The sequence below is a fragment of the Acartia tonsa genome, chromosome 12, assembly GCF_053477335.1.
Source record: "Acartia tonsa isolate MP-2025a chromosome 12, ASM5347733v1, whole genome shotgun sequence".
NCBI lineage: Eukaryota > Metazoa > Arthropoda > Copepoda > Calanoida > Acartiidae > Acartia > Acartia tonsa.
Window position 1 is genome coordinate 21,127,005 of NC_137271.1, and position 24,538 is coordinate 21,151,542.

General features: G+C 30.6%; 1 protein-coding gene across 2 annotated transcripts in view; it reads right to left on the minus strand.

Annotated features, from left to right (window-relative positions):
- LOC145333396 (uncharacterized) overlaps positions 1–24,538 on the minus strand; it is a 94,723-nt gene that overhangs the window by 44,538 nt on the left and 25,647 nt on the right. Inside the window, exons 3-9 of one of the 2 annotated variants that reach the window (XM_080178512.1) lie at positions 13,084–13,159; positions 12,412–12,557; positions 11,987–12,091; positions 11,506–11,574; positions 11,225–11,262; positions 10,783–10,901; positions 9,813–9,866 (exon numbers count right to left, since the gene is read on the minus strand). In XM_080178512.1, the coding sequence (XP_080034638.1) occupies positions 9,813–9,866; positions 10,783–10,901; positions 11,225–11,262; positions 11,506–11,574; positions 11,987–12,091; positions 12,412–12,557; positions 13,084–13,159 (607 nt within the window). The remainder of the gene's footprint in view (positions 1–9,812; positions 9,867–10,782; positions 10,902–11,224; positions 11,263–11,505; positions 11,575–11,986; positions 12,092–12,411; positions 12,558–13,083; positions 13,160–24,538) is intronic. The other variant, XM_080178514.1, reaches the window with a different exon arrangement.

A 24,538-nucleotide genomic window follows, 5' to 3' on the forward strand; every position in this document is an offset into this window, starting at 1 on the left:
TTTATTTGACATGAAACCATGTAAACTAAAACAAAAAGAAGAACAGGTAAAAAGAGAACTGAGCATTCGGCGCTTTTACAAAAAACAAGGATGACAACATCCATAAAAGCGAAGCACTGAAACGGTAGGACAAACGGACATTAACACTTGTATAGTATCTAAACTGAAAAATCGGAACATAAATTATAAATGTCGAATCAAAATTGTAGGTAAACTTGTTGAAAAACTGCTTAAAAACATGATAATGTTTATGGACATACTTACATTTTTGGACTTGATTATAGAGTTGCTTCGCTTATGATATTGTTCTTTGTTGTCCCAGTAATCAATATACCAAAAATCAGATCAAACGGATAATTAAAACACTTGAAAATTTGTTGTAAAAAAAGTAGAAAAATCAACATGTTTAAAATGGACGTACGGACATTCTGGTAATGATTATAGTGTTGCTACGCTTTCTAAATCGTACCCAACTACTACAGGAATCATCATGCAAAGTTTGAAATCGATAGGACAATTCTAACATGCCTAAATTAACGAAAAAAGCTATTTAAAAAAGTAAAAATACCAACATGTTTAAAATGGACGTACGGACATTTTGGTAATGATTATAGAGTTGCTACGCTTTCTAAAACGTACCTAACTACTAAAGGAATCACCATGCAAAATTTGAAATCGATAGGACAATTCTAACATGTCCGGACGGACGGACGGGCGTCAATTATAGAAAAGCTTCGCTTTTAAAAAAAACTGTCAATCCCCATTTGTTTCAATTAATTACACAAAATAGAGGGAGGTGGAGCATAGACGTCCAAGCTTTTTTGGGGGGGGGTAAAAAATTTTAAGGGGGGGGGGGGGTAAAATGGCGCGCGAAGCCCCCCAAAATTTTTACCTCGGGGGTCAAATTTGCTTGGCTGAAATCTGTTGGCAGGGGTAAATTTAGTTTACCCCCCCAAAATTTATTAGAGATTTTTTATTTTGGGGGGGGGGGTTACGTCAACCCCAGGGTAGGGGTTAATTTTAAATGGGGAAGGGGGGGGGGTTGGACGTCTATGAGGTGGAGGTTTTAAGTGTTCAACATGCAGTTTGTATACAAAGGGGAAAAAAAGGAATTTTGCGATTTCTTTTTTTCTCTAGTTCAAGTCTCTTTTCTTCAATGTTTTATCTTTTTTTTATTTATCTAAATCTTTCTTTCTTTCTATATTGTCTTTCTTAATATTCATCTTTCTATCTTTTCTATCAAGGATAATCAGGGAAATATGATTAATAACAACTTCTTTACAATAAACTCATGGTTAAGGTATGGTAATGAACTAAAAAATCTTACCTTAAGTAATTTTATTTCAAACTTTGGCAATGTTTTAAATTATGATGAATTTTGCAGGAAATCTTCCTGTTATGTAACCCCAAATGAATTTCTAAGAATGAAACATAATCTAAGATTATTTTTAAATAGGTGTAAAACGAAATTTTCTCAAAAATCTGCTTCAATATTGGTCTGTATTTCAAAGCCCAATTTGAGAGCAAAAGATTTTAGATACTTCTTAGATATATCCAAATCTATGTTAACAAATTGTCAACCCGTTAAAACTAGAAACATGTGGCTCAGTAATGAAATAGATATAAATAGAGAATCAAGGTTTATGTGCATGTGGAGATTATCCTATCTTCCCATGAACATAAGAGACTTTGCTTTTAAATTATGTAATAATCTTCTTCATTTTAATGCAAATTTATCAAAATTTAGTGACACTAGTCCAGCATGTACACAATGTACAATAGCTTTAAATCTTCCCACCCCTAGAGAAACTTCTTGTCATTTTTATCTGTATTGCTCATCAAATACAGAATTACTTTTAGAATATTTTAACACTTTTCTTTACCAATCTAATATAACATGGGTTGCCAATTTTGTTTTCTTGGGAGCACCGTCTAATATACCATTCTATAAAGCTATAATTATCAATACAGAAATTATTATTTCAGCTTGGTTTCTTTTAGAATGTAGAAATAAGAAAATTAAACCTGTATTGTCAATGTTAAAAGAGTTTCTAAAGAATTATAGATCAATATTTATGCGTTTTCCTAAATATCAAAATGCATATAATAAGTGGATAAGAGGATAAAAGGGTTAGTGTTATTACAGGGTCATTAAGAAAAACTGTTTTTTTTTAAGTGTAGTAATTCTGTCTTAATATCCGTTAATATTTCTTTCTACTATGTATTTTTTCTAACTTAAACTTTCATTCTCTTTTTTTCAGTTCTAAGCTGATGGCTCAGAGTTAACAGAGAATCAGGATAATCATAGATCCTTGTGTTAATGATAAAGATGCTATTGCCCTCACTCAGACTAGACGACGGAGCACATGAAAGAAACCGAATCTATTTTTATGTAGTAATTGTAAATAATTATCAATTTTATATTTTTGTAATATTTTTGTGATTTTATTTCATAAACTGATTAAAAACCAATAAAATACGTAATAATAATAATAATAATCTTTTCTTTCTCTCTTTTCCTCCTATATGCCTCTTTTCAATTTTTTAAAATAATTAAATATAATTGAATTTTAAACAAAAAAAAACTTGACAAAGGACCATTATTGATTAATAAAGTTGTTATTAAAAACTGTAAATTTAGCGTAAAACAATTAAAAACAAAAAGTAGGAAGCTTTATTATTAAAATCTTAAAAAAAGGACAAATGTTCTAAAAATAGATAATATGAATATAATGCTTATATGATGTTTTTACATCAACATAAGTTGTCTAATATTAAATAACAATGCCTTTGAAGAAATACTTTAAATTACAAAATATAAAAATTTGTCTTTTTTAAATCTTTAACCTTGACATTCGATATATTATAAATTGGATGTTGCACCAGATTTTCATGTACTCTAAAAATGTTCACAGCTGGCTAAGATAATGATATCCCCCATCCAATCCCTTTCCTACTACTGGATAAACGAACTAGTCAATAAAAAGGACCGCTGTAGCAACCTAAATTGACGACACATTTTCCCCTGTCAATATATCCACGTAGAATATATCCATTACCTTGACTAATATTGTAAACAATTTGATGTAATAATGAAACAATTTTTATTGTTTATGGGTTATTGTTTTTCACTTTTATAGATATTGTTTAAAAGAAAAAAAAATGTGTTGATACAAAAATTCTAATATTTTGCTAAAATTGTCATTTTTACGCGGAACCCAAGAAAGATTATGATAATTGTATGTTTTCATTGGAGGATTTTTTTCTCAATATTTTTCAGTTCGAAGATTTTTTCTCGCGATGATTTTAAAAACATTGAAACACATAGAAAAAATATTATAAAAACATTGAAAAATTATTACCTAAAGTATTGAAAACCTAAACTTTATGGGAATCGCTAAAACTTTTTTAGAGCTTGTAAAAATGTAAATGTTAAAATGACTTATGTATTATCGAAATCAGCTGGTATCAATTAGCTTTACTCATATTTCGTCGCTTTTCTGATTATAACATTGGGATAATAGTTTTATATTTATAAAATAAAGACAAAATCAAATTCTTTTACAATTTTGTACATTTTTTGAACCAAAATTTGAATACCCCTTTTGAAAAAAAAATAATGTCCTTAGGCTACAAAATGTACGTAAGCAAGACATTCATTTAAAATTATTGACAAACATACAGACAATTTTTTCCCTCAGGGGTTGTTTTCGAAATCAAGCTAAAAAACTGTAAAAACAGCAAAAAACAAAAGGAAATAATCTATGATAAATAATTAATCCCGCAATCTTTTTGTTGGGGTTGGGGCTTATCAAAATTGTAAATACAACACAATAGCCTAAAACATGCCTTTAGAAATGACAAATTACTTTATCCAGCCGTTCGTGAAATCTTATTGTTAAAAGGTAAGACATCATATATCTTTGAAGAAGGATATACCAGGGAAAACATTTCTTAAGGAAGGGTTTATAAGAACACCACCCGAGGGTCGGGCATTTTCAACATGTTACGTCAGTTTTCCCACGGGGAGGGGAGCAAGTGGGAGGAGGGGGGCACGTACGTAAATATAAATACAGTAGCGTATTTTTTGCCATGGATTAGGTATTGATAATCAGGATTAAAATGTTGAATTTATGATTAAACTATGTAAAAGCAAGAAAGCCAAAAAAAGGTAGGCTTTGATTACAAAGATACCCCTTATGAAATAAAATGATAAAAGACCTAATTTTTTAAATTTTATCTGTTCTTAATCTTTTTCTACCATAGTCTGCTATTTGTTTTTCAGGTCACCTATACCTGCGACCCTAGACTAGCCATGGCATTGAAAAATACACAAACCAATAAATGAATAAATGAGGGGGAAAAAATTGCAGGGGGAATTTGTGACTCATTGTGTAGGTAGGGTGGGGGGGGAGGGGGGAAAGAATAATAGGGTAATATTTGTCCCCTCGGGCTTAGTACAATTTAATTCTATATCACGCATGCTAATCTCAGGACTTTGGGAATTAAGATTTTGATATAAATTTTTTTCTAAAACAATACAAAGTAGTCAAACTGCTATATTTTAGGGGAATATTCAAATGGATATAGAATGGGAAAAATTGTCGTCAATTTAGCTTTTTAACATGGAATTTGTTTATTGGTCAGTTCGTTTAATCATTAGATGGGGATGGGATGGAATAAAGGAGGTGGATTGGGTGATCGTTATTTTAGCCAACTACAAGTTTTACTTTTTTAGAGTACATGATAATCTGGTGTAAGATCAAAGTAATAATAACTCCATTGTTGTTCATTAAATTTAGTTCAAGACGACCTATCAGCTAGTGACAATATGGCCAAAAATATTATGACGACTCTTTATTTTATGGTAATGAGATAAAATGTCAATAAAAGTACTGCTATTTTTTGGTCAACAGCAAAAAAAAAATATAAAATGTGAAGGACTTTTTGCTTAACCCCCTATCCACCTACCCTGTATGTTATTATATATTTTACACAATGTTAGGGGTGTATTATACCTTCCGCTAAAGTGTAATAATAGCAAAATATACAATAGCAAACATTTAAGTGATTAATGATGTGTTATATGCAGATGGGAAGGTAACCCTTGTGCTGTAGACCTAATTTTCAATGATGCTTGCTTTCATGGGGGGAGGGGACATTGGGCTGTTTTTATACACAAGACCCCAACATTTAATAATAACGTTTTCTTATTTTTTGGCTTAACAACTTTGGTGACTTTTGTTGAATTTTACTTGCCTGGTTCATAAAGTTGAGTGTCTAAATGTTTCAACGACTAATTGTTATCTATCAAAGGAATGATTTTGTGTACCTTCATTGGGGATGTACATAAATTTATCAGCCATTGTATTATCCCTTTAGAGACATGAATTACTTTTGAAAATTTAAAAAATAAGACTGTTTGTGGAAGTGATATGTAGCCAATGTTTCATGATAGTCTATGTAAATAAATCCATTAATTATCAGGAGGCAGATTACATTAATTTAACGTTTTAAGACGTTTTTTTTGATTGATTTGAGTATTTTTTTGTTAGCAATACTACTCTGTAAATTTATCTTCTGTTAGTCTGTCTATCTAATGGTAATGTAAATTTAATGCAATTTATTTAAATAAATGCACTAAAAATGCTTTATGTATGTATTTATTAATCTCTTGCTATACTTTTATAAAATAAAATAAAAATGGGGGTTTGAATGGAAAATCAATCATACTGGCCTGCCATTAGTCAATTAAAATGTAAACTGGCCTGCTCTTGGTAATTTAACCTGTGTATTGGCTATCATTGGTCATTTGTATTGTAAGACGTCATTTTTAAAAAGGGCACTACAGCTTTACATTTTTGACTTTTTCAAAGACTGACTTCTTTAGACGTAATCATCTTTGTATATGATTGATTGATTGAGTAAAAAATACTTTAATTAGTATTAGGACATGCGCTCGTTTTTATTGTAGTGTTGTTCACGTTTAGCTACTCTATGAGTCTACAGGATAGCCTAAGGTTAGGGTTGCCTTAGCTATAGATCCTACTATACAAAGTATTAATGTTTTTTTTCCTTCTGCAGATTAATAATCTAAAAGATACTGAACCGATTGAGTTCTCCATTTTGGGAAAGCTTCATATTTGTCACTTTGTGGTTTTGAGCTAATTAATGTTTTAATTAAATAAATCTTAGATAGTTTTATGCTATTTTCTGCCTTTCTCTTAAGAGAACTTATAGGATAGGGCAATAAATTGATGTCCACACTTAATAATCATAAACAAAACTACCCCTTCTGTTCTGGTTTTAACTTTTGTTCGAAATGTTTAAATACTAAAAGTTTACACCCTCCAATCACGATTTAATGAAAGTACCTATATTTATTAAGCCAATGTATGACAGAACGTGTTTATAAAACATCAGGTACCACTACAATTTTCTCTCACTCCTTGGTATTATTTTCTTTCTTTAGTCATAATACAGTGTGTTTTTTTTTATAAGAACTTTTTTGAAAGCAATTTTACCCCACTTATAGTTATCAGAATTTAATGATCAATGGCTTATTTTCTTCGTTTTTTAAGGCAATTAATAGAACAACAACAAAAAAATTATAGTTTTTATTTAAAAAGTACAGTAAAATCTAAAATTCAAAACTTAGGTGTCAACATCTAAAAATGGTTTTAGCGCATTTTTCTTATGCTCAAATAATCAACCTTTTGCAAGAATGGCTGCTAAACACTTCAAAGTTGAGATATAGAGCTAAAAATGTATACAGATACTATTAGGGACATGTACTAGAACATATCAAAGTTTGAAGGTCATATCTCAAATAGGGAGGGAGTACTGGCCGCCCAAAGTCGACTACAGAAAATTCATTTTTTAAAGAAAAATGCGCTAAAACCATTTTTATATGTTGACACCTAAGTTTTGAAATTTAGATTTTACTGTACTTTTTAAATAAAAACTGAAATATTTTTTTGTTGTTCTATTAATTGCCTTAAAAAACAAAGAAAATAAGCCATTAATTATTAAATTCTAATAACTATAAGTGGGGTAAAATTGCTTTCAAAAAAGTTCTCATAACAAAAACACACTGTATTTTATTAGATTAATAAACATGCCATGCGATTTAAATTTTAATTAATGCCTCAAACAGATGTCTAAAATAAAATACGTTCGATGTCAGTCTGTGCAAAAAGATCTCGCTAACAGCTTAACTGATATAACTCTCTTTTATAAGGAATCTTCCTATAGATCTCGGGATAGACTTTTAATTATTTTATCCTCCCAAGATAAATAGACTTCGCATATTAATCACTAGTACATTAGCATTACAAACCGATAAACATTTTGACCTATAGAGCAACATCTAACAAGGATGACAACATCCATAAAAGTAAAGCACTGAAACGGTAGGACAAACGGACATTAACACTTCTATAGTGTAAGAACTGAATAATCAGAATATAAATGTATAAGAGTCGAAGCAAAATTGTAAGTAAACTGCTTGATACAGGATAATGTTTATGGACATATTTACATTTTTAGGACTTGATTATAGAGTTACTTCGCTTATAATATTATTCTTTGTTGTCCCAGGAATCAATATACTAAAAATCAGATCAATCGGATGATTAGATCATAAAAAAATTTGTTGTTAAACAAGTAAAAAAATCAACATGTTTAAAATGAACCTACGGACATTCTGGTAATGCTTATCCTAACTACCATAGGAATCACCATGCAAAGTTTGAAATCGATAGGACAATTCTAACATGCCTAAATTAACGAAAAGAGCTATCTCTCTTTGAAGAACGAATTCATAATATGTTAATATGTATAAGCTTCATGCCATGCTGTTGTAATGTGTAGTTTTAAAGAGTAACTGCCATGCAAAAAAGGATTACAAAAGTGAAGGAAAAAGGAGATTTTTTTATTAAATAATCATAAAGGATTTGGTAAAAATCATTTTAGTTTTTTTTAAGGTTAGGTTTAGTTAAGTAGGTCTAAAAGAAACCCTACATCGAGCGAGACAATTCCTATGAATATTGCCAGACAGAAAAATAAAAGGCAAAAACGTTTTTACTTCGAAATAATTTTCGATTCTGATTCCAAACTATAAAATAATAAAATGAAAGCTAGAATAGTGACGTGTGTTTTGATTCTTTGAAATAAAAGTAGACTCTTTTTTGTGTTTTTAGAATAAAACAAAGATGACAAAATCCATAATAAGCAAAGCACAAAAATCATTGCTGGAAATACGGACAAGAGCATTTGTTAATAAAAGAATAGAAATCACGAAACCTCTATAACATATTTTTAATTTTTAATACTTTGCTTGACTGACAGACCGACGGACAAAGTAAAGTATATTGTGGATGCTCATGGATTTATGAAATCTTTACAAAAAATCAGCCGTTTATCACAAATAGCAGCTAAGAAAATTTAATTTCCCCCATAGCGTTACAGACTGACTGTCAGACAAAGTTGGCTTTAGAGTACCTTCATTACTAGAATTAAGATCTAAGTATGGATAGAGTACTCTGATAAACAGATAGCTTAAGAAAGAATAAAGCTTCAAATTATGAAGAAAAACAAAAAGTTCTTAGAATTAATTAGGTAGTCATTTTTAACTTTTTAACGATTAAAAGTGCATATCTTCAATACAAATTTTTTAAATGGTGTGTTTTAATCTTTTAATTATAAAAATGAGAAATGAAATATGTTTCTTTGGATAAATTAACACTTACCACTTTTGCAAAAAAAAATCTACTAAAGTTTAAGTCTAAGAGTCACCATTGCGAAAAGGAGAAATTGTTGGCTCCTCGGGTTGCGACCCCGCAGGAAACGGAATTTGTCAAAAATTTAATAAGACAAGCTTTTACTATGTCAACAAAAAATTGGGTGGCCCTAAGTTTCTTTTACTTTTTTGCACAACATTTTAGGACTGCACATAGTAATACAAGAATTTAATTTTTTTTAATGCTTTAATGTTAAAGTCCTATGTTTAATATCAGTAGAACTTATTTATTTTTATTTGATATCTAGTGTGAATAAAATAAGCTTTTTTATGCCCCCAAAAAGTAATAATTCCATCTTAATTTTTCTTCGTGTACTATTCAGTAAAGTTCATGTGGTGTTATCAAAAAATCATGATTCACCCAATAACCTTTGACAGTTAGGCAACTGAAAAATATAAGCTTGTAAAATATCTAGTTATAATTAATTACATAATTACATTGTATGTATTTTTATTGTTAGTTATTATGATATTATTGTATACATCTAATTTGCTAATTTGAATGATATTGATCTGCCTAATTAATTCAAGTAATCTAGTGCAAGGGATTAAATGTGATGGATTATTGATGTTAATCGTGTATAATTAAGATGAAAAACAAAATTTTTTTATAATAGAGTTAAGGTAAGTAAGCCATTCCCAATACAAAAGTAAATAAATGAATGTATTATTAGTCAAATGTAGTGTCAAATAGTCAAAATATTGTCCTTAGTATAAGTCAAGTGTATCCTATTTGTAAAAATGTCAAAAAGTAGAATTGTAAGAATTATGGGTAAAGCAAAGAAATTATTACTTTTACTTCGTGCTAATACTTACCTCAAAAATTTTGGGACTGTCCAATGGACTTGATAAAATTTAATTCAATTGTCTTGTTTTAAAAAGTTTAATGAAAGAGATTAGATCCATGTACTTAAAATCAAATTATTTGTAATAATTTTATTAAAAGTTTTTTAAAAAGGTAAATACAACCAATCTCTTCATCCCAAAAAAAGTTATTGTTGTGTTTGATTGCCTAGGAGTAATTTCTGCTCTATTCCGACATCAGCGCCATCTATAGCAAACCTCTCTAAATATACATACAAGTGACAATTGTATGCCAGGTGCTATTTTAGATGAAGTTAGCATCTGCACAACCTATTTTAGCATTGAATCTATAACATCAAAGTATCCTGTTTATTTAGTAACTTTTCATATAGAAATCATGTATTATATTAATTTTTGGGCATGGACTTATTTATATTTGAAGTATTAGGAAAACTAATTATCAGGAGAATAGGAATTGGAAAATTACAGGGGACTAATTTATGTTTGGATGCAAGTGTTTTGTATGTAATCAAACAGTAAACACAATGCAATCTTAGCTTAGCTTGTCATTAAAGCTATTCATGCAATTGTTTTGAAGAAATAGAGATCGTCTTTCTCAAACTATTGTTTATCCAATCAACAAAGATATTTAGTTCTTGGAGTATGTTTGAGACTTTGGTATCCCCATTCCTGTAATAATTTTAAAAATAAAATTAACCTAAATAGGTTGACCCCATATCAAGTTAATGGTGCAATTCTCACTTAATGTTATCTAAGCAAACTTGTTATAAACAAAGTTTTAGATTGTACCCAAAATGAATATATTTGCCCATATATTACATTCACAAGCTTTTTTTTGCTTCTTGTTGAAGGACCCATGCTAAAATCTTTATGTGTGCATAAAATTTCAAATGTATAATAGAATATCATATTTTATCATGCTTTTCATTTTTAAAATTTTCCTAAAATATATTTTTAAACATAATTAAAAAAGAACGCTTAATTAAAACTAAATTTAGGTCTTTTTAATGCTTGCTAATATCTTCAACATAAAAAATTCAAATCTGAATCAGATTAAATTACATATGAACTAAAATATACATAATCAAGCATATGAGCAGAAACTTTAACAAGCATTAAAAAGTTCAAAAAGATCATATTTTCATGCAGGTGCTTACCAAGCTGGGGTGTTCTGCTGTAAACATTGTTCTCTGGGTCAACAAACGCATCAGCTCCCATATTAGGTCCAAAGTCAGCAGAGATTCCATTGTCAGCACGAGGGTTTCCATACTGGCCTCTGAATATTTAAATATTTGTTTATTTCATTGTTTCAACCTTTAAATATCCAGACTCCAGCAAGACCTTAACAGGCAAGGAATGGGATTGGAAATTACCCTTCAGCTGTTTCTTCAAAAGGTCAAATATTCCCTATTTATTTTTTTCAACTATGAATGATCTAAGTCTCTTTTTGCTTACTCTCCTAATTTTTTTGGAAGGGGAACTTGGTAGTCCATTTCTTAAGATTTCTTAGAATGTTTTTTCATCATGGCATATTAATTTAAATATTATTTTAAAGCTATGAAAAACAATCTAGTAAGAGAATATTTAAAGATTAATTACCTGTTGGTAAGCTGGGGTTGAGCCTCATATCCATAAGTCTTAAAAATAATATCCTTGTTTAAAGTTGCTAACAAAATTCAAATGTCTGATTATATCAGTATGAAAAATGCAAGTTAAACTAAATTAATCATATACTTCATGATTAAAAGACAATGTGATACATAAATTATTGAGAAGCTTTTTATTTTGTTTTGAGTTTGGTGTCCCCAACTGCTTTTTCACACAAAAATTTTAATTAGTCATTTTTTCTGTCGTTCAATTCATCTGTCAATCTGATTTACCTCAGCAGGTCTGTTAAATTGTCTCTGGGGGACAGCAGGTCTTCTCTGGAACTGATCTCTGATGGAATCCTAAAAGCAAAGTTGTTAAATGAATAAAAAACTGGATTTTATTTATGTCTTAAATATACCCATCATTTGCATCAGACCAAATCTTGAACATTTCCAAAAAAAATATCTAAATTCTCAAATGTTTGATAGAAAATTAGGTATATATGAGCACATACATTTACCTTAATTTGGAATAAATCAAAAATAAGGAAAGGGTAGTTATTTGTTTGCTTTAGTTTAATTATATTGGGTACTGGATAGCCCCATAGGGTTGTGGCACTGTAGGTATAAGTCCTGCAAGGTTAGGGCCCCTGCAGAGGTAAGACATATGCATTTTGAGGGAAAGAACCAAATATAATTCCTCAAAATTTGTCCAACAATTAGAAATTTGTAAGAATATTAAATCCTGCAATTAAATGATAAATGCCCCAACCTGACCACCAATGATGTCCTTGATAACCTCGTTCATAACCATATCAGTAACAGCATTCTCCAGTTCTCCCAGGTTCTCTTCAGGAACAGGCTTCCCAGCAAATGCCTGAACAATAAATTTTTAATAACAGGATCTCTGTGTCCCTATTTTTACCGAAAGATCTCACTAAACACTGAAACAATACGGTTCTCTTTTACATTGTAGTTTCTCATATGTTGTGGGAAAGTTAATAAGTATTTTGTATGATGGCAGCCTCTGTATGACTTACTGGAATTCCCTTCTGAAAATTTAGGAAAGAATTTTGTGAGTATTAAGCTTAAGACAAAAAATCTCACTACTTTATATCATTACTAAATATAAACCTTTCCTGGACCTATGATAAGACTAACACATTTATCCACTTGAATAAAAAAAACAATTGTTACCTGTTGAATGTTACTAACAACGTCCTCAATGTATGTAGAAGGGTTACCATTAGTCTTGATGGTGAGGGGGGAGGCAGTGGTGGGGTCCTGCGCAAAGGTCATCAGCTTGGAGTTCCTGCCCTGGCGGGGGGAGAGCCCGTCCCAGTCTTAATTAGAAAATAATAATTATGTTAGGTTAAGTACTATATTCCGAAGTGATCAAAAACCATGTTTTAATAAAATAGTTTAAAACCTTCCCATGTATAGGGTGTAAAATTTATATGAAATTAATAAGCATATGATGACCTTTTAATCAAACTTTATAAACTAGAGATTATACTTCTATAGGACTTGAGGGATACTAGAGGGAATGGTGGTGGAGTCGACCCTCTACTTTTTTTTTTAAACGCATTTCTCGTGAAAGAGTGAATTCCATCGCTACACACAGATAAATAGCCTTCCTGTTACATTTATCACAGCTTAAATTTGTAAGAGGAAATGTTACAAGGGAATAATAAATTTATAGAACAAACAACGGATTATACCCTGAATTTTGTTAATCATAATTGGGGAAAATTGGCCTTTTGTGTATTTTCCTCTGTATTGACAAATTTTGGAAGTGTAGGCAAACCAACTGACATACTTACTAATCTAATGTAAGGCAGCTGCGCTGCTTCTGCAAGTGTATCATACCTGAAAATAGGCTGAAGGGACTTCCATAAGAAGTAGAAGGCAGAGCGACTAAAGCCAAGACAACCACACTGCTAACCTGAAATGAAAAACAAAATATTAATAGCGGCTTCATTTTTCACTATCGGTACCCTCCAAAAAAAATATTTATAAACCTTACCATGAGAAGCTACATTGTAAAGGAAAACCATATCGGTTCAGCAATTGGCGAGATCCATTAGAATAGACAGACAAACACACTTTTAAATAAGGATCTAAGTTTTGTTTACTCAAATGAGATGGATCCCTATGAAATAATATTCGAACAGACCCTAATTATAGAGTAGCTGCGCTTCTAAAACTTAGGTACTAAGATACTAAAAGATACATTTATTATACAGCCAGTAAAATAGTCGTTTCACTTTCATTTGCTTAATTCTTTATGTACTTTTTTGTGTGTGTAGTATACAATACTTATATATTTCAGTTGGGTATGTAACAAGATTTTGTGTAGCAGTATTTTTCAGTAACGCTCTTAGTTATGTAGACTATGTAGAATGTTACAATGAATTTCTAATTACTAGGATATAACGCCAAAATTATTATGTACTCTAATAAAATGAAACTTGTAGCTGGCTAAAATGATAATCCCCCCTCCCCCAACCCTATTCCCTCCCCTCCTGTTAATGTTAGCAATCAAACTTTACGACAATTTTTCTCATGTCATAATATCCATGTATATTCTACATCCATGAATGTTACTTAGATCTTCAACTATATTAGTAACCTTACAATATAATATCCACCTTCTAGTGCAATCATAACAATTTCCTTTTCCTGCACCGGGCACAATTTTTAGAGAAATTTCTAAACATGCCTGTTTTTGAAAATAAACATATTTTTCTAAATAAACATTATGGAAATAAAAACTTTTAAATTAGACAATGCACTATTAATTAACTCCAAAAAAGACATTTCTTGAAGATTAATTGTCTACAAGCGTTTAAAGCAGTAACAAAATAAACATGGATGTTTTAAACATGGTATGTCCTGAAAAATTCCAACTTTTGCCATAAGATTATAAATTTCTTGCGTAATTTTGAACGCACGAAAAAATAAATCAGAATCGACTTTGGAGCTTCCCTCACCCCCCATTAAAACCCCCTCTCAATTACATACACGGGAAATTGAAGTTTTTATGATGAAAAATTATAAACTTAGATTGTTTTCTTAGTAGTAATTTTATATGCAAAAACAAAATTAATTATATGTACGTGCATTGGAAAAAAAAATCCAATAGAATTTTGCCTTAATGCCGCGGTATTTAATTTTGTAGCCAAACCAAATAAATTATTCAAACTTTATTAGATGATTATATGATATTTTAGATTCTGTCTATCTATCTATCTGTCTATCTATCAATCTGTCTGTCTGACTATCTGTCTGTCTATATATTTAGCTATTTATCTATTTGTCTATCTATATATTTAGCTATTTATCTATCTGTCTATCTATTTATTTAGCTATCAATCTATTTGTTTATCTGTACATATATATTTCTGTGTGTCTATCTGTCTTTCTCTCTATTTATCTATCTTTATATTTAACAATCTGTCTGTCTACCTATATGTTTATCTATCTATATCTATCTCAGTATCAATCTATCTATATGTCTGTCGGTCTATCTATCTAACTGTCTGTCTGTCTGTCTATCTATATATCTGTCTTTCTGTAAACTGTCTATCTGTCTTTCTATCTATCTGCCTATCTATCTATATATCTGTCTAACTATCTATCTATCTCTTTATCTACCTACATGTCTAACTATCTGTCTATCTATCTGCCTGTCTGTCCGACTATCTATCTTTCTGTCTATCTATCTGGCTATCTATCCATGTAGGTATCCATGATTTCCAACTAATGAGCCTCCTTTACACATCAATAAAATTTTAACATTATCCTTCATGAGTTTAGTTTTTAACAAAAAAGTATGTTCTATAGACCTTAGATTCTAAACTTCTTTATTTGTTGCATTAGATGCTTACTAAAATATACTTAAAATATGGAATATAATCTTTAAATCACAGCACAGAATTGACGTCATTACCCTGTAAAATCTTTGAGTCGACAATTTACGGTTGAGTACATTTTTTAAAAGTAAAAAACATTTTTGTGAGGGCTTTTGGGACATTTTATTAAATGCAATTTCTTACTAGTCATAAAAATAAGGAAAATAGCCTAAAACCACCCCAGAACATTGATAAAGCTGCCCTGAATAGTACAACCCATTTGGACCATCAATTCCTGAGATTCCAACCTCAACTTTCATTATTTTCAACCTATTCTGTCTTTGGATAAATGCATTATTGTTTATAAGACATATAAAGTCATGAAATGGCAATTATAGGATTTTAAACAATATCTTAAAAGGTTTCAGGGCTTATAAAAGTCTCTTTTAATTACCATAACTTTTCAAAGGATTAATAATTGCTGGTAGTTTACAATTTTTAGGGGAAATTAATAGAAAGTAGATGGGATGTACTTTTTAAAAAAATATAAAAATTATGAAGGGCAACAAGTCAAGATTTACAGGGTTAGACAATGAATGACAAATTTATGTTCATCTCCAATGATGATATACAAAAAATGCCCCTTCTGTAGATTACAATTATAGGTTGAAACGTTTGAAAACTCAACTTTATAAACCAACCAAATAAAATTCATCATAGGTCCCTAAAGTTGTTAAGACAACAAATAGGAAAACGTTATTATACAACTTTGTGGACTAGTGTAATAAACAGCAAATGTCACCCACGCCTCCATATAAGATGTATAATTTTGTGATGCATTTGTTTAATGAAAAAACTTTTTTTAAAAAATGTATTTGGTTAATATAATCCATTGCGATTGAACAATGTGGCGTTTATAAGATCTTTTGAGACACACATCTTACTACTTTAATATGGTGAATACTCCCCCCGGCCCCCCCCCCCTCCCCACTTGCATTCATTGGTTAACCAACTTTAAGACAGCAAAAACTGTAATATTTTTAGGGGGTATAAATTTGTAAAACTATAGTTTGAAACCGCATATTTCCTTTTACTATTAAAGCTGCCTGTTTGCCATTCTAGCCATGAAATTTATAGGTTTAAGAGCTAGCATTAATTCTGTGTTTTTATTTAATATTCTTGGAAAATTGTCTTTAGTAAAATGCTATTAATCGGTTTCAAAGCCATACTGAAAATGAAAACATTTATCCTTGAATAATATAATATCAGACTTCTCTAAAGCAAAGTGCAAAATAACGTGTAATTGAATCCTTTTCTGAAGTGCCAGTTCGTATTATTTACACTTTGCAGCTTTAGCAAATATTATCCTGTTAAACGTATGAGCTTATATAGGGACGTCCAAGCTGTTTAATTTGAGGGGGGTAAAATTAGGTTTTTCAAATGGTTTAAGTGGGGTAATCTAATGTATTTTAAAAATGTTGAGGGGGTAAATTGGAGTGTTTTAAAGTTTGAGGGGGGTAAACACACCTTTAACCCCACCCTTAATAATGTAGCATAGAAAAACGGAATGTTTTTGAAATATAAAAATGTATAAAAATGGCCACAATTTCTTATATTACCAACGCACGTTTTTTATGCCTATTTAATTCACTAAAAAGAATCCACCTAGAAAGATAAAAGATTATAATGGATATATGTATAATATATTATTTTAGGTTGTTAATTTGGCTATCGTTTATTGGTCAGTTCCTTCATCCAATGGGAAGGGTGGGAATGTGGTAAAGGGGATGAAAATGGGGATCGTTATTTTAGCCAGCTTCAGGTTTCACTTTATCAAACTATTAGAGTACATTATAATCTGGTGTACCGTGTAAGATCCAAGTAATAATAAATCCATTGAGATTAGAATATTTCTAAAATTAAATTGAATTATAGGCGTTTATAGGGGTTTAACGCTCCTACCCATCGTGGCGTCCCCTGGCAAACATATATGCATTCTATTTTATAAGAAAGTTTTTTACATAATTAAGTTAATAAAGAAGTAATCTTCCTCCTAATAAAAAGGTACCAAAATCAAGTCTGAAGAATTATTTATTTTCCATTATCCTGCTTCTACAATATTTGATTCAAAGTCTTTGAATCAACTAGAATGAGGTATGCAATCTATGAAAGTTTGTCCGTATAGTGCACATGGATAGGATAATCGATAATAATTTAGTCTTATATTCTTATATAATTGCAGCCTTTTTATTATGGTAGAGAAAGACTGGATTAATTAAAGAATGAAGTATATTGATTGTATATTAATTATCTTTGTTTAAAAGATATTTGCTGACTACAAAGTTTTAGATTTAGGTTTTTTTGCATCTCAAAAGAAAACAAAACAGAACCATAGAAAAGATTATTTTTGATAACAAAATAATTTAAAACTTTTGAATTTTAAAACTACTGAGCATAAAGATTTCAACACCTTTTTAAAAAACACTTAAATTTTGTTGGAACTTCTAGAATTTTTGCGCCTGGGAGGCATAATTATCTAAAAGTTTCCCTAATTTACGACATGATTACGCTTGTGTTGTATTTAAATATAAACATGCCTACTAGACGTATTTTTGAGAAGCGTGGCTATTCTATAGTTTGGTGGTTTTCCGTCCGTCTATTCCACTGCCTGACAAAAGGGGACATTTGGCTGTGTATTACACTAGTCTCCAAAGTTTTATAATAATGTTTTCTTATTCGTTGACTCAATAACATTGGGGACTTTTATTGAATTTTGATTGGTTGGTTCATTAAGTTAAGTGTCCAAACGTTTCAACCACTAATCGTAATTTTGTGTACCTTCATCTGGGATGTACATCAATTTATAGGCCAATGTTTTATCTCTTTAGATCCCCACATAAAAAGTTTGTCTTTCCAATGTCATGTTAAGAAACCCTTCTAATAATTCAAATGAAATATCTTGATGTTGCTGCGCTACTTATGGGCATGATTGTCCTTGTGATTTTTCACCAGACTTTCACTCTTGTGATCGAAATTTTATAAGTTCAACAAAATTGCTCCTAAACTAGGGGACACAGAAAAGTTTTCTGTAAACTAAACATTCTGTAAAAAAGTTTAGATTTACTAGCCCCTCCCCTCCCCCCTAAACTAAATTTTAAACGAAATGTTGCTTTAATGTTCATGAGGGGTAAAACCTCGAACTCCCCATGACTAAGAAAATAGACTAAAACCTGACAATTACTACTATTACCTAACTTCACTAAAAATCAGAGTTTTTCAAAAATAAAATGTTTCTCCCTTAAATGAGTGAAAGGAAAATTGCCTTACTGAATTATATATTTCTACAAAACGACATTCAAAATAAAATAGCCAACAAAGTAAACAAAAGATAGCTTTAGCTATTAAAAGTTTACACTTTTTGGTAGATTTTTACTTAGGGGGAGGGGGACACTTAAATTTGTGATTTTAGGGATGGAAGTGGAAATTTTACAGTTGGGGCATTTTTTTGTACAAATATTTAAAAATTGGTTGATTTCTAGGAACAACCTATGACATAAAAAAATAATTGTTTCCATTTTTACATGACATATATATTTCACCAAAAGGCCTCTATTATACACTCTTAAAAATCAAAAGTAGTTTAATGTTTATTTGTCTACTAATATCTCTTAAACGGCTAGCCTAAAGTTTTACTATTATCAAGTATGCTTTGTTAAATTAGGACTGCTAGGATGGGGGAGTACGACACCCAATAAGACTCCCGAGAAAATACTTAAAACAAAAAAAAATAATTTTACTTTTATTTTTTACAGTGTCTTTTCCTTACATAATTTTTCATAAAAGGAAGTAGTTTTATGTCATAAAATATCATCGAAAATACAACAAAAATCTGGTTTAAATGTCGGGGGAAAGTTTTTAGGTAAATGGATCCATAAATTTAAAGTTAATAAGAATGGTATAGCTACATATTCTTTAAGGTTTTTTGTCCGTAGCTTAAGATTCCGAGAACTACTAATTAGGCTATTATTCTGCCCATATCTTCATGCTAGGGGCGCAACCGCTAGTATGAAGCTTATTAATACAAATAAATAACTTTTGATTACAATACTTACGGATCACTTTACCCCAAATGAAAATGAAATCTCGCGTCTTTTTGTCACTTAGTTCTCAATAAAATAGGTGAAAAATATGGGAACATTTTCCTTAAAGGAAGTTAAATAAAGCTATTTGTGTTTTTTTTAATCTTTAAATGATAAATCTGATGAAACACTCTAATTCTAAAATCAAACTTGTATTGAGAATGGAATTTTGTTAAATGTAATGTAAACTTAAATATATAATTAGAAAGGGGGGGGGGTGGTTGTTTATAATTTGGTAATAAAATTTTTAGGTTCTAAGCCACACAAACAAAATGATTTACATGATTTCAATCGCTATACAATCAATGTCGTAATGAGAATGAAATTTGGTTAAATGTAATGTAAACTTAAATATATAATTAGAAAGGGGGGGGGGGTGGTTGTTTATAATATGGTAATACAATTTTTAGGTTCTAAGCCACACAAACAAAATGATTTACATGATTTCAATCGCTATACAATCGATGTCGTAATGAGAATGAAATTTGGTTAAATGTAATGTAAACTTAAATATATAATTAGAAAGGGGGGGGGGAGGGGTGTTTATAATTTCAAATTTGGTAATACATTTTTTAGGTTCTAAACAAATGATTTACATGATTTTAATCGCTATACAATCAATGTCGATTCCAGATCAAATCAGGGATAAATTGAGAAGTATATAGGTACAGTAGCATAGGAAAATGGGGAATGTAGGTGTTTTCAACAACCCTCTAAAATGAGAATTTTCTTCCTCTTTGCACCCCCTTTAGGTCGGTAGAGTCTAATTTAAAGTCAAGAAAACAAAACATTATTATAACCGGTTCTACCCCTCCCACATTCAGGTTGGGGGGGGGGGGGGGGGGGAGGGGGTGACGCAAATTTCAGATCATGATTTCGCCATTTGAGACAAAATTTATTTTTATATTATAGCGAATTAAATAATCTTGCAAGCATCGCTTTTATCTTATGAAGAAAAATCAGCGAAAAACGAGATCTGAAATTTGCGTCACCTTGCCAATATGACGCAAGACGCATGACCGCTACGACCGTGGCAATATTTTAAACCCAATTCTCTGTTAAATCGCTGTAGTAGACGCCTCTAAATTAGTAAGTTTTTTTCCAGGGAGGGAGGGGATATTGGGCTGTTTATTATACTAGTCCCAAAAGTTTTCTTATTCGTCGGCTCAACAACTTTAGGATCTTTTATTGAATATTGATTGGTTGATTTATTGAGTGTCCAACGTTTCACCTAATAATTGTAATCTACAAAAGGGTTAATTTTGTGTATCATTAATTTATTGGCCATTGTCTTATCCCTTGAGATCCCTGATTTTCTTTATTGTCAATTTACTCATCCCTTAATCCCTGAATATAGATTGACAAGATTATTTGAAAATATTCAACATTTCAACTTTAATTAACATGTACACGACAAGGACAAGTGTTAGATACAAAAATTAGGTTCATAAATTAAAGTCTTATAATAACATTTTCTTATTGGTTGGCTTAGCACCTTGGCAACTTTTATAGAATTTTGATTGGTTTGATTTAGTTGAGTGTCAAACGTTTCAACCACTAATTGTAATCTACAGAAGGGGTAAGATTTTGTTTCATCATTGGGGATGAACATCAATTTATTGGTCATTGTCTTATCCCTTTAGATACCTAAGATTCATTGTAGAAGTTTTAAATTATTTATAAATTCCAATATCTATAAAGAATAATAGCAGATTATCCTCTCTCTAATATATTGATACGACTTTTATGGATTATTTACTGATTTATTTAAAGAACTAAACGAAAGTAAAAGCGAATTCTTGAATGCAAAATGCTGAGGCCCTTTTTACAGCCATTTCAAGCAGTGTTCAATCCATTCCGCTTAATATCATTTACTCAAAGTGTTTTATGGATACGAAAATTTACAAGGAATGATCTGTCTGTCTGTCTCCCTTTTTGTCTGTTTGTCTGTCTGCATTTTTGTCGGTCTGTCTGTCTGTTTGTCTGTCTTTTTGTCTCTCTGTTTGTACCGAAGGATCTCGCTAACCGCTGAACCGATATGGTTTTTCTTTTATATGATAGCTTCTAATTGGTCTGGGAAATTTAATAACTATTTTGGGGGAGGTTGCCATCACCCTCCCAAGAGAAATCACCACAAAAAAGTTATACCCCTCCAGGCATAGCCGATTAATAGATAATGTATTTTTGACGTTTAAATAATATGCGGTTTTGAAGAATTGTTAATGTGATACATTTTACGGAAGTGATGCCATACCATAAAAGCTTAGTTTTCAATTTAAATTTCATCGCCCGCCATAACTATGTATTAAAAGTATACACTTATTTATTCAAAAGTAGAGTCTTTCATTTTGACTTATTTTTAAAAGTGATAGATGGGCGTAGCAAAACCCCCTTGAAATCTAAATAAAGAGTTGTCTCTCAATTTTTCACCCCCTCATGACCTCGCCCCCCCCCTCCCTCTTTCATGAATTCCTGTTCACGCTACCAGTTTGATTCTATGCATGATTTAAAATCTATTATTCAATTCTTTTCGGAAACTACGTATAATTACCAAGAAAAGCAATTCTATTTTTAAAATATAGTCTAAATAAAATCTTATTATATGTATAAAAAAAACTTTTTTTCGTGTTTAAAAGGCAGGTTTTAAGTATTTTTTTTGCAACAAAAACTTAAAACTTAAGAGTGTACTCGTAACTATGTATTAAAAGTGTATATCGGCAATGAAATAAAATTTATATGATTTGGACTCCTATAATCATATTGCAAATTTTCATATGTTCCATTTAACACAGTCCTTAAAATTTGGAAATTTGGACAACCCCTTTAAGAGTTATTGGATGTAGGATGTGGATATTAGGGTAGGGGAAAAATATGTACTTCATTTATTAGTCAGTTTGTTCATCCATTAGGAAGGGAGGGGGTGTAAAGGGGTTGTATTGGGGTATCGTTATTTTAGCCAGCTATCACTTAATTAGAATACATGAAAATCTGATGCAACATCCAAGTAATAATGTATCGATCAATCTATTTAGCAGCAAACTGATATTTTATATCAAATATTAATGCGCTTCTTTTGGAAAAAAAAAGTGTAATTTTTTGCCACCTACCAATCTCATGTTAAATAAAACATGCTGTTTTTCAGGCCTATGGCCCAAAAACAATCTAAGGCTTATGTTTACAACTTTTATATGATTGTGCGAGATGAAATGATAAGTAAATGAACAAATAGTTGAAAAAAAGACAGATTTAATCATTATGCTATACCGTTTCACCTCCCAATCAACAAAGCATTAAACATAATATAATTGAAATTAATGAAAATCGTCCAATATACAAATATGCTGAAAATCTTTTTTAGTATTGACTCGAAACCCATTGATATCCACTCGATTAGAACCGGTTCTTAGCCATATTAAAAAATCATGTATAGCATCGGAAATATTTTGCAAATATCAAAGTAAAAATCAATAGCAGTTTTGTTCGCCCAGCTTTTAGCCTCTCGGGTCTTACAAAATTATTATTAATATTATAATATATTATTTTACTATCCGCGGAAACCTGTCTCTAATACGATGCGATAAATAACTATTATACAATTTGCCTGGACGTTTATCCCTGACTGGAGTACGTACACGCTGTTATTATTGATATTGTATCTTATATCAAGTGTGTATTTATTTCGGGGTGGTCCCAAACTTTGCTTAAAAAGTGTTCTTGGTATGTAGCATAATTTAAACACTTTTGTTTTCAAATGATAAGATTAAACCAATAGAAAGAGAGAATAGGTTATATAATTGTATGTCCCATCCACAAGGACCCTGTGCCGATTTTCAATTGGGTCTTTGAAAATTAACCAAAAGCGTTAGGAATATAAGAAGAGAAAACAATTTGCTAGCAGACGAAAAAGGTCCCTAACAGGGGGATCCAGGTAGTTGTGTGGTTATAAATCTATATTTATAGATTTATTATCAAAATGATCATGTGAAAAATTTAAAACCGTATGTTTCAAGAGTCTTTTGAATCATACAATCGGTAAAAAAGCGTCATAATGAGGGGTAACAAACTTCAAAACATACCTAAAATATAAAAAAAAAATTTGTTAAAGACAATTCTATAAATTAAATCAATATATATTATCAAGTTATTAAATGATAAATGTGCTAAAAAAACAATAAAATTTGCGCGAAGTGTATGAACAAATTCGCGAATATTTTAATATCCATCCAAAGCCCATTTTTCATTCGCAAACTTAGGTGCAAACGCCAAATACGTTTTGACCAATTAAAAAAGGCTATCATATATAGATTTTCAAAACAATTAAGACAATGACATCCATAAAAAGTATTTTATTAATATACAGGGAGGGAGGAGACATTGGACAGTAAATTACACTTATAAATATAAAAAGGGTTTAAAATTACTTGTATTACTAAATATCTTTTTAAAAATCTATCCATAAAGCCTTTTTATGTCACTTTCAATTACATATTTGGCCAAAAAATAGCAATAATTTTGACTGGCAATAAAATGACTGTAAAAAAACATAATAAAATTTATTTCAAGTGTTTTATTCCTTCTTGGATCATAGCTAAAATTATTGTCATTGCCTTATACCTTAAGATCCCTGATTTTAGGAGCTTCTTTCCTATTCTTTACACCAATATCATTATCGCTATTAAGCTTCACAACTAGAATCTTATAGATATCTTTATTTAATGCGATTCTGATAATGAATGTGGGTTCACCGTCACGTGTTAATAGTAATACTAAAGTAACACTGTTGAAAAATTCAGGGAACTAAAGGGATTAAAATGATGAACATCCCCAATTATGTTACTCAAAATTACTTCTTCTATAGATTACAATTAGAGGTTGAAACGTTTGGACACTCAACTTAACCAACCAACCTATCAAAATTCCCAAAAGTCCCCAAAGCCAACGAATAAGAAAACGAAATTTTAAAACGGTGGGTACTAAGCATAGGGGGTGGGAGTCCCATAAGAGAATTACTAATATATAGTCCGACAGACATACAATCTAACCAATTGTTTAGGTATTTCATCATCCAGGAAGTGTACAAATATGTTTTCAAATGTAACTTCTTGACAGGTCTATATAACTCCTCAGGGAGGCAAGATCAGATGCCGTACAAAAAAATAGTTCATTTGATATTTGTATAAATGCCAATAAAAAAGGTCTAAACTAGAAAAAAAACTTTTGTTTCAGATAATGTTAATAAATTACTAAATGTGTTAAATTCCTCAAAAATCTTACTTAATTTTCGTTAATTTTTTTAAAGTTATAAAAATCTGCTAAAACGAAAGGAAGTTT